The 12,544-nt window shown below is 34.0% G+C and overlaps 1 protein-coding gene across 1 annotated transcript in view; it reads left to right on the top strand.

Annotated features, from left to right (window-relative positions):
- The window catches only part of LOC120415091 (ecdysone receptor-like), a 363,558-nt gene that overhangs the window by 111,460 nt on the left and 239,554 nt on the right, over positions 1 to 12,544 (top strand). The window contains 1 exon segment of the mRNA XM_039576510.2: positions 792 to 1,676. Within this exon segment, the coding sequence (XP_039432444.1) occupies positions 1,090 to 1,676 (587 nt within the window). The 5' untranslated portion in view covers positions 792 to 1,089.

Raw genomic sequence — 12,544 nt, forward strand, 5'->3', positions numbered from 1 at the left:
AACAAGAAACAAGAAACAAGAAACAAGAAACAAGAAACAAGAAACAAGAAACAAGAAACAAGAAACAAGAAACAAGAAACAAGAAACAAGAAACAAGAAACAAGAAACAAGAAACAAGAAACAAGAAACAAGAAACAAGAAACAAGAAACAAGAAACAAGAAACAAGAAACAAGAAACAAGAAACAAGAAACAAGAAACAAGAAACAAGAAACAAGAAACAAGAAACAAGAAACAAGAAACAAGAAACAAGAAACAAGAAACAAGAAACAAGAAACAAGAAACAAGAAACAAGAAACAAGAAACAAGAAACAAGAAACAAGAAACAAGAAACAAGAAACAAGAAACAAGAAACAAGAAACAAGAAACAAGAAACAAGAAACAAGAAACAAGAAACAAGAAACAAGAAACAAGAAACAAGAAACAAGAAACAAGAAACAAGAAACAAGAAACAAGAAACAGGAAACAATTGTTGAATTGAATCAACATGAAATTTTTTGATTTGTCATGATTCAGAAATCATGAAAAATATTCTCCTTCCACGGTTTAACACGAAATCAAATTTTCCTCGTGATACACGCCAATTTCGTTCAGCGAATCGATTCCCCTGGCTAGACTGCAGTGCACTTCCGCCACGGTGGTGGCCACATACCCATTATATGCACTTGCACTTGATTCCCGCGTAATCCAATATGTGGCCTAAGGGGCCTAAAGGGGTTATGTCCACGTCGATATGTGAGTTCCTCCTGGTGACACTAATGTAATTATGTCTCGTTTTTTTATCTCATTTCAGATAATGAACCTCACCGCGAACCGTACTAGCTGGCGATCCCGGACGGACTACTAAAGTACTCGTCGCCACGATTAAGAACCATGCTCCAACGGTTCAAGGATCACAGCAAATTCAAGAAAAAGAGATCCACGATGCATCGGGGGTACACCAACAAATGAATCTCCCAGGGTAGATTTTTCCGTTCTTTTCTGTAAATCTCCCTGTTATTTTTTCATTTTGATTCCCCTATTTTTTCGAAAACAAAAAAACAATCTCAAAAAAACCCCACTTTAAATCAACTCCCGGAGCCCAGAAGGTCATGTACCGTCTAAACATCGTCAGCACAAACCCAACCGGAAGTGTCCAGCAACAGCAGCAGCAGCAAGGAAGTGTCCAAACGGTCCAATCCGTAGTAACCGGTCAGCCCACGCAGCTGACCCTGGTCCAACAGCCGATCCAGCACCAAACCACCGTCGGCGGAGCAGGAGCAATCCAGATCATCGGGTTGACCTCGCTGAACGCCCTCACGAATGCCACCACGATCACTGGCCTTGCAGCCAGTTCCGGCAGTTCCGACCGGACCACGTCCCACTCAACGGCGGTGGTCACGGCCCAGAAGATCCTGAAGGCGGCGGCCGCCAACAACAACAACAGCATCAGCATCGTCAAGATCGGTGATGAGATCATGCTGAAGGCGGTCAAGGTGGAACCGATGCCGGTCACCGATAGTGGAGGTGGGGGAAAGGGAGGAGGAGGAACGGGAGCGATAAGTGCCACTACCAGCGGGGGAGTTACCGTTACTGCCATACCGGTGCAGGCGGCGGCGGCCGCGGCTCCGGCATCCAGCGGAGCGACCGGCACCGTCAACGGGAATGTCATCTACGGGGGGAAGCGACGGTTGGAGAGGTAAGTCGTATTTAGGTTTAGTGATTTTTGAAAGGTTAATAATTCCAAAATCTAAAAGTTTATCACTTGACTGTACTTTGTTTTTTTATCACTTTTGGAAGTTTTATCAAGATATTTCATGATTTGAGAGAGCTACCAATGTTCGCATAAATAACCCATCGGCAACATCAATGATGTCGATTTTAGAACATTTACAGCGAAATCGAAACAAATGTTGACGATTTTGGAAACATTTCAATGTAAACAAATTCAGAAACAAAGAGTTATCGGATAAGGTGACAGAATTTCTATTCGTGAATAATTTTTAAAAAGACCACACATGAAAATGAAAGTTCTAAATACTGATTTTGACCAGATTGGGTTGTTGGTTTTGCTTTAAAATATTTTTATATTTGTATTTTTGAAGGATCGGATAAATCCAAACAGGTTTCATTTTTTAACAAGAGAGCGAAATCCAACACTTCAAAAAACTGTTTTTTTTTCTAAATTTCTATGCTTTGCAAGGCTATTAGCATATAGTATGATTTTTAAAGTCTAAACATAGTAAAACGTATTGATTTTATTCAATTTTTCGAAATTTTTTTTTTCAGATGTGGAAAAATAAAATATATTCTTTTCAGCCGGAAACCAAACCCTACGGTTCTAAGCTGAAAACGGTACATTTTATCAAGATAACATGTTAAGTATTTTTAGGATCTTATACTTTTAAAAGGATTTTTGCCTATTTTCAGTACAATTCTTTTAATCCTCCAGAATTGCACAAATTTTATTGAGATTTTTAATTAAGTATTTTTTTTTTATTTTGATGAAACTTTGTCCATGCAAATGAAGCCAATTTGCATCATTAGTTTTAGTCTGTCCATACAAGTCTCCATACAATTTTATGGGCAGGTCATACAAAAGGGGCATGTAAATATTAAAAATCTGAATCTTGAGAAGGCATTTTATGATCGATTTGGTGTCTTCGGCTAAAATGTAAATAAGGGTTTTTAAAAAAAAAATATTCACACAAAAAAGATTGTCGATATTGTGTTATTCATTTGCAATCAGAGCAACTCTCTACGAAATCGGCCGATTTCGACCATTTTTATTTTTTGTATTTTTTGATTTGGCTCAAACTTTGTGCGGGCCTTCCCTAGGACCAAATAAGCTATTTTGCGTCATTGGTTCACCCATACAAGTCTACATACAATTTTGGCTGCTGTAGGTATTGTTGAGAACTATTGAGAAAAAATAGGTACACGGAAAAAAAATTGCAGATTTTTTTATCAACTTTTTTTTTCACTAAAACTCAATTTCCCAAAATACGTATTTTTTGATTTTCTAGATTTTTTTATATGTTTTAGGGGACAAAAATCCGCAACTTTTGAGCCATAGAGAAACATGGTCAAAAAATCTGCCGCCGAGTTATGCATTTTTGAAAAAATATTTATTTTTTGGCAAAAATCGAAGTTTCATGCAAAAACAAATTTGACGTTATTTTTTAATGCATAATTGAATTTGCAATCGAAAACTACTTTACAGATTTTTTGATAAAGGGCTCCGTTTTCAAGATACAGCCACCGAAAATTTGATTTAAGCGAAATATTTGCAGTTTTTAGATTTAAAAAAATAGTGACCATGAGTGACCATTTCTTAAAATATTTTTTTTGAAGAGTTCAGAAAATTTGCTATTAGGTTGTCTAAGAGACATTGAAGATTGGACCTCTGGATGCTGAGATAGAGCCGCTTTAAGAAAAAGAAACACGAAAATTGAAGTTTTTTTAATCTCTGCAAAACAACCCACCATTTTCTAATGTCGATATCTCAGCAACTAATGGTTCGATTTTCAATGTTAAAACATGAAACATTCGTGAAATTTTCCGTTCTTTTCGAAAAAAGTATTTCCATTTTTTTTTAAACATTTTAAAAGGGCCAAACATTGAATATTACGCCGCATTAAAATGCTAGTCTTGATTTAAAAAATTTCAAAATATTTTTTTCGAAAAGATTGGAAAATTTCACGAATGTTTCATGTTTTAACATTGAAAATCGGACCATTAGTTGCTGAGATATCGACATTAGAAAATGGTGGGTTGTTTTGGTGAGATTTAGAAAACTTCAATTTTCGTGTTTCTTTTTCTTAAAGCGGCTGTATCTCAGCAACCAGAGGTCCAATCTTCAATGTCTCTTAGACAATTTTATAGCAAATTTTCTGAACTTTTCAGGAAAAATATTTTTACAAATGGTCACTCATGGTCACTATTTTTTTAAATCTAAAAACTGCAAATATTTCGCTAAAATCAAAGTTTCGGTGGCTATATCTTGAAAACGGAGCCCTTTATCAAAAAATCTGTAAAGTAGTTTTCGATTGCAAATTCAATTATGCATTAAAAAATAACGTCAAATTTGTTTTTGCTTGAAACTTCGATTTTTGTCAAAAATCAATATTTTTTCAAAAATGCATAACTCGGCGGCAGATTTTTTGACCATGTTTCTCTATGGCTCAAAAGTTGTGGATTTTTGTCCCCTAAAACATATCAAAGAATCTAGAAAATCAAAAAACACTTATTTTGGGAAATTGAGTTTTAGTAAAAAAAAAGTTGATGAAAAAATCTGCATTTTTTTTTTCCTTGTACCTATTTTTTTCTCAATAGTTCTCAACAATACCTACAACTTTGCCCAAGACACCAAATTGATCAGAAAATTCACTCAAAACTTACAGCTGTTTGAAGATTTACATACCATTTTTGTATGGACAGCAGTCAAAATTGTATGGAGACTTGTATGGGTGAACCAATGACGCAAAATAGCTTATTTGGTCATAAGGAAGGCCCCCACAAAGTTTGAGCCAAATCAAAAAATACAAATTAAATCCATTTCCGGTTTTGGTAGAGAATTGCTCATCATCAAAAATAGAATTACTAAAATATGTGTTCAAAATTTTAATTTTTTGTATGTTTTAAAGGACAAAAAGTCATATTTTTTACTGGAGTTAAGGATGGTGCAAAAACTGGTTCTGGAGACAGGAATTTCAGGGAAAAGATTTTTTTTGAAAAATGTCAAATATTGTCAAACAAAATTTGCACCGGTTTGAAGTTGCAAGCATTTTTTCGTTTTTTTTTCTTTTTAAAAATATTTCATAAAGGAAAAGAACCCCTGTCATAAATATTTTCGGCAAGCTTAGACATTTTTAAATTGTCCTTTTTTGACCTTGTTGATCGGACTGCTAGTTGCTGTTGCTACAGCCTCCTAAAGCAAAAATAGAATTAGTTTCTCAATGTCATCTAATTTGCTCTTATTTTCAACACGCGATATCTCGGAAAATATCAATTCGATATAGTTTTAGAAAAAAAAATGTTTAAGTTCAAATAAAATCGGCAGCTTCTGGAGAATTGCTTAAATAATATTGATTGTAGAGTTTTTTTTCAAATGATTCCGTGTAGGAATTTTATGATAAAAAATATATAATAGTTTTTACATAATTTATTATTAAACTTATGAGGATATTCATGTTCATGTTAAAAATTAAAAAAACTAGATTTCATGCCTAATTTTTCATTTTTTGAAACAAAAAGTTTCACAAAGTGCTTTGTTAATCAAGTTCATGAAAATGTCGGTTATTCTAAAGTGCTGCGTAAATTTTTATGTAAAAATATTGAAGGGGTAGGACGCAAAAACTTGAAATAAATTTTGGAAAGACCGTAGAGGACCATTAAAAGGCAACTTGTGAACTTAAGTAAATTATGGACCTTTTTCAAGGAGATATTCTAACATAATTAAAACAATTTTTAAAATTTCCCCTTTCACCCTCTAACGCCCAAACTTGTTTTCGCTTTTTTTACTGTTGTTTAGAAGGTTATTTTGAGCATTTTTTGTTCTACGAAAAACATAATTTTTGTTGTGTTGTGGTTTCCCTGTTCTTATTTAGTATTTGTATTTGCCTATATCATGTTAAGTTAACGTTTATTTCAGATAGTATTTGGCTTCTTCTACCACTTCCTATTATTAAATTTAGCCTTTTCAGTTTTTTCAAGTTCGTATAGTCACTTTTTACACGGCGAAATTGACCCTGAAAAAAATATATTTTTAAAACATTGGCATAATCACATAAAACAAGACAAACTTTCAACCCTGCATTTTTGAGTTGTAGAGGGTTAATTGTAAGACAACGCATTATGCACCTAGTTCCTTTGTTTACAAATTTTCTTTTTACCAGATTGGTTATGTAATATGTTTGTGTAAATGTTTTGAAAATTTGGCTTGATTTTTTTCCGGTGACAAACTGAAATTAAAAAAAAAAAAACGACTTTATTACAACATCGACAATTTTATTTATTTATTCGTCAAACATACGTAGACTACATGATCGTTGCTTAGTTTCTAATTACAAGGGGGGAACATCTATCTTTGATTGTAGAACTGTTTTTTCATGGTGGATTTTGTCATTGTGAAATCGATTATGTTATTATATTTGTTATAAGTTTCCATCATTCTTTTCATGGTCCCGTGTTTATCGTTGTCAGTTCTGTGAAAATGCAATGCGAAAGGCTCACGTGCTATCAATACGCGTGTGGGTTCATAGAAATTTAATGTTTGTAACAACTCTGGAGAATTAATTCGGTTTGCAATAAGATCATTTACGAACGAGAGAGAGGCAAATTCACGACGCTTTGCAAGTGTTTCTAAGCTTATTAACATACAGCGTGCAATATGATTATTTGAAAACTGACATAAATACATATTGTTCATTATTTATATTGAGCTTTCAGATTTTTTAACTGTAAATTTTACAAAACTTCTACAATTTCTACTCCAGGGGAATTCCAAGGAACCATGTTCCAACTTAATTACGCAAAAACTTTCCCACTTTCTCACATAGTTATCGCATCTATTACTCAACATCAGAACGTTGGGTGTTGTCCAGGTCATGGTGCGTTCTCCAATTTGGCACAGTATCTGTGAATGTGTGCGTTACATTCTATTTATTCTTACTCTTTTCTTTGTTTTGGAAAAGCTCCCTTCGGGGGGTGCGGACTTTTTCACAGAGCATTCATTTTTCATGACCTCTCGACCCAGCATTGCACACAATGTCTCCCTCTCTTTTCGCCCTCTAAGTTTTTAAGGTATGACACTCTCGATAATTCCATTCTTTGTGCGCACACGCGCCTCTCCCCTCTCTTTGCTTAGTTAGTGGTGGTGGTTTTTGGAGCATGGAGCATTTTTCCGAAAGAGAAACAAAACACCGGCACCGGACCATGACCTTTCGCAAGGGAACCGGCCGTGCCCGAGGACTGGTGGGCAGAAAAAGTCCGAGTATTTTTAGCGTTCTGTGTGTGGAGTTGTTGGAACTGTTATCTTCGATCGACCACGTGGGGGTCAATGAATTTCAGGGGGGACTTGTTAGAAAACATGTTTTGGCTGGATATTTGATTCCAAGTATCTTCTTTTGAATCAATACGAAATCAATACCTTTCCTCTCACGAATTTTCCTTCTATAACAAAAGCCAACCTTTCCCTTGCAAATAAAATTGCAAAATATGTAAAATATGTCGACAACATCGTCGTCACGGGATTGAATCCACCATAGTCCTTCTATTTTCTCCTTTTTCCCTTTAGTTCCTGTGTGTTCATGGTTGGCTGTCAAGCATCCCTTTTCTGTTTCGCAATATCAACCCACACCACCCACGCTCAGTGCAAACTCATCTCCAGCTTCGATCCACACTTTCCCAATTTTTCTTCTTCCCTTTGTGTGTTCCTCTCATCCTCCTAGCTCAACAAAACAGGACAAAAATGAAGAGTCGTCCTTTGCGGCCTTCCCTTAACCCACCTACCTCCCCCACCAACCCTCCCCTTAAACATGTACACAACAATGGCTCGCTCTATCTCTACCCCCGTTGTGCTGAACTATATGTCTGGTCCACCCCCTCACCGATATCACCCACCCACACCCACTCACAATTTTGAAGCACCAGACTCGCTTTTTGCCTCATTTCCCCCGTGACCAACTAGTCTTCATTTTGGACAAACTTTTCCCCGTTCCCCGGCTGGGATAAACTGAGCGGCCTGGGATGGGATGGGATTGTTGGTGAGCTGGAATATGGAATAACCGTACGGGACAGGACAAATTGCGGTTTCAGAGACCTAGGCCATGGTTTTTGAAGTGTGCACGGTCCGCGAAGCGTGAGGGGACATTTGGGCTGCGGTGGGGTTGATAGAAATGGTTTTTAACAATAAAAATCTTTGAAAAAATAAAAAAAAGCAATTTCAGTATTATAAACCGAACATTTGAAAAAAAACTTATTTCAGCTACTGCAGCTAGAACACATACTTACCTTTTATATAACAAAAAAAGATAATCTTTAGTCTATTAATGTGTACCACTTTCCGAAGGTATTGTATTTGTTTTTCTAAATTATAATAATAATGAAACAGGTTATATTTTCATCATTAAATGTTGCTTCATAATAATTTTCACATTTTTTACTGTGTAGTGGACTTAATCTAGAAACGGTTTGAGAAATTTATGAAAAACAAGTTTTAAGAAACAATGCTGATACTAAAATTAAGTGAAATATCATCAAATCAATCATTTCCAAAAATACGTATTTTTCTTTAAAAAAAATACAAAAATAGTTTCTGCCATTTTTCGTTACTCGCTTAAAAAATGTTGGCATTTTATGGGAAATTTAATGTACTTTTCTAATCTGCCCTTTCCCAGTAGGGTTACTTTTTCATTTAAAACAAAAAAAATCATTAAAAATTTTGTTTTTTTTTTCAAAGTTTGTGTGGTTATTTTTTAGAGCGTAACAATATTCTACAAAGTTGTAGAGCAGACAATTACAATTACAATTCATTTCAAGGCGTCCGAAGGTTAATGTGTGGTGAGTCACCCAAAACCTCTTTTACGCGAATGGACCGACGTTTTACTTCCCCATCCGATAGAAGGCCAGGAGGATAAGGCGGGAATCGAACCCGCGCCCCATAACAACTTAGGGATCGGCAGCCGAAGCCGCTAACCACCGCGCCACGAGGTCCTCCTTCTGACATATATTTTCTTTTAAAAACTGTGTAATTTTATATGGTAATTTTTTTAATTGGGTCCTAAATGAAGCTTATGCTGATATTATTGTTTACAGCGATAAAGCTTATTTTTCTGAGTACAATGACCCTTTGTACGACCACAAAGAGTTTAAAATGGATTTTTAAATCAATTTTGAAAAATTTACCTCGCGGTCCTTCTTGACAGAAAAGCTCCTACTTGACAGCTCGTTCCAAGGGAATCATAGTTGATCCATCGAAAAAATGTTGTCTTGTTAATTTTTTTTGCATTAAAATGAAAAAAAGTGATCAGAAATGGTTTTTAATCGTGTTTTTTACCGTTGTACATAAAAATTGACATAGGGCTTTAGTACCCAATTATTCATCTTCTTCCATTTGATAAGGGTAAAAAATTAAAATTTCACCAGTTGGTCATAAAACAATACATTGCTTTAAAAAAAACTGTCTTAAAAGAACTAAACAAAAAAAATAATAATTAATTGTCAAAAGCTGAAAAAAAATTTGGCCAAAGAAAAATCCTGAATACATTACATATTTTGAAAAGTATGGTTGCAAAACAATTAGACATGTGTGCAATGCCGACTTTGGCCAGAGTCTAGGGACATAAACTTCGAATAATATTTGTAATTGCCTAATTTAGGTAAAACTACATAAAAAAGGTGTAAATTTTGAGCTCGTAAATTTTTTTAAAATTGTGTTTGAAAAAACAAATTTATTATTTTGAATCCAAATTCATGTAATCATATAATTTTGCTGTTGATTAATTTGAAAACAAAATGTTAGAATTTTAAAGCAAACAAATTGAACTGAGCGAGGGAAAATAAGATTTCTTTTCAAATTTGGTATAAAAATCTTATTTTTTCAATGTAATATAACTTTAAATTCCAGAGTTTTTTTTAAAGGACCTATAAACTATTGTCTTTTTTATGTTTATAGGACCTATTCAACAAAAACTCAAGAATTATTATTTATTACATAGAGATGTAAATTAACACATTTTAGATTATTTTCTTTGCATTTTTTTTAATTAGGGTGTTTTATTCTCTGTTTATCTGAAACGTATCCCATTTTTCATTATTGAAGATATTTCAACTTTTGATAGATTATTACTTTGGTTTTTTGTACACAGTAAAAAATGTGTGAATTTGGAAGGTTTTTCGTTACCTCCCTTATGATCGAATATAATATTCATATGATTTTTTTGATCTGTAAAATTGCCTTGAAATAGGAAATTGTTTTTATCAAAATTTAAAGATTCAATTAAGATTTAATGATAACTGTTGAGACAGGCGGGAGGATGCTCATCGCGGGCACCGTTTTTGGTAGCAGGGTAAAATAAAATTTATTATTTTCCTCATGCTTCAAAACTGAAAATGTATATTTTCTTATTAATAACATTTAACAGTTCACAACATTACATTTACTCACAGATTTGGTGTCTTTACGCAGCTGACCTGTCCAGCTGCGCCCGTGCTCCCGCTTGCTCAGATTGTTTCGATTACTTTATTCAATTCCAAGCGACAGCACGGGCACCAGTCAAACAATACACAAACACTGACACTGACGCAGAACAACGGACTGCTTCGGACGCGCTCCGTCGCAACAATAACTATTAATTACAAAGTGTTATCATGCATAAACTAAAATAACCGAATACCGATCTGTGGAAACGAAAGGCAAAATTTTAATTTGATTTAATAATACATTAAAAATACAAAAATAAACGTTAACAATATTAAAATCTCAAAATTACGTTTAATCGTCATAAGCTAAATATGGCTTAAAGCAATTAACCAACCTTATTTTTATAACAAAACTTTAAATTCATTTTTTTTCATCTTTTCTATGATAAATGTATGTGATTTTTTAGCAAGAATTTTCTAAATTTGATAGTTTCACTTTATTGAATCAATAATTAATTTCCATCGTCATATCGTCGCCATCGTGCTAACTTGTCGTACGTGCATTTTGGACCAAATTGAGTTAAGAACGCCATTTTGTGCAGCTCACAATTCCTCACCTTTTGACCTTCACAGATCCCCAAAATTCGATTTCAATCCTGAGATATTCAATGAAAACCAAACAAGCTCCGAAATTTATTGTCACTTTTCATATGAAAGTAGTTTCAATCTTGTCGCGCTATCTTGTCACTCCCTGAAAATTGATGTAAGTGCGACAAAGGGCATAGGGATTTCAGGTCAGGATGCGTTTGACGCTTCGACAAGTGAGACTACAGTAAACATTTGTAATTATAACTCGGGACTCCGGCAACCAAATACAACCAAACTTCGGGAAAAGCACAGAATGGTCAACCAAACAAAACGTGTTTGTTATTGTTTACATTGCGTCCTTTCTTTTTTGTTTATTCAAGGCCAAACATTAAAACGCGGCCAAACATTTTCTCGGAACGTCAAAATGGCGGGTGCGACATGATAGCACGACGACGTCGATATATCTTTTAAAATTGGCTTGATTAGTAAATTTCGCAATTGCTTTTTTAAAGTTTTTAGCTTAATTTTTTAAAGGTTGCTTTTTAGGTTTTTATGTATTTTGATCTGGCAAACATCACTGATTTAAATATATTTTATCATCATGGCGACTTTTTTTTTAAGGAAAAGACAGGAAACATTAAAAAAATAGACTCCATTTTCAAATTTATGAAAAAAGATCTAGTGTAACATTTTTACTAACAAAGATTAAAATAGTTAATTGCCTTTAAATAAAATATTAAATCTTATAAAATTATTGCTATAAGGAATCGGTTCTTATGGGCACTGTTTTCAAAAATCTAAAAATGATGATTTTTTTCTCAAATCGAATAGTAATTTTAATTCTAAAATATTGCCCTTTAAAAAATGAGTCGAAAAGTACTTTTGATGACAATTTCGATTTTATATTTAAAAAATGTGTTTGTTTGTTTTGCATAGAATTCGATTTTTTTCAAATTCACTGTTAAAAAAAATATTCTGTGACAAAATTTCTGTTCATACTTTTTCCAAGATTCAAAAGATGCCGTTTTTGGTCTTCTAAAACATATTCAAAAATTGAAAATAAAAAAAGGATTTTAGGAATTCAACTCATAGTGAAAAAAAAGTTAACCGAAGATACAGATTTTCAAATATTTACATAACACTTGAATTTATGGATAGCGGCCAAAATTGATACAAAGTAGCTTCTTCAAAAATCGGAATGTAATAAAATTTGCTGATTTCACGGAGAACTACTCAGTATTTGTTTAGCAATAGTAATCTGAAAATTTGAAATTTTAATTTTTGTCTTACAGTAAATGGCATAATAATATTTTTTTGTGTGCAAATTGTCCTTTTGAAACATCATAATTTTGAAATATCTTAATAAAAACTTGTTAATAAAATTTGTATTTTTTTCATGAATTATAAGGTTTTTTTTTAACATGGTGTTAACCATCAATGGAGAACTTATCAACAGAATTCGAACTTCTCTATATTTTATTAAACATTTGTAATAAGCCCACCCTGTTCAATGACACTGCCAAACACACACAGAATTGTGCTGGTCGGGACAGACGAATTGTTGATGATATTCGCATGAGGGTCCAGGGCTGGCAGCTCGTTAGACGGACGCTAGTGAATTTTTGATGAGTCTGGGACCATTTGCCGGACCATCATGTTTGCCATAAATTGGGGACGTTTTTGCGTGTTGCTGTATGTGTGTGCGCAAATCGATACCATCAAATATTAACCAAATTGCATGTACGATACTTCTTTTTTCGCTAGCAACACTGCAATTGGCTATCAATTGGCAATTACTAGTGGGGAAAACGTGTCTGCGTTGATGTCATTATGGAA

Source organism: Culex pipiens, chromosome 2 (assembly GCF_016801865.2).
Source record: "Culex pipiens pallens isolate TS chromosome 2, TS_CPP_V2, whole genome shotgun sequence".
Taxonomy (NCBI): domain Eukaryota; kingdom Metazoa; phylum Arthropoda; class Insecta; order Diptera; family Culicidae; genus Culex; species Culex pipiens.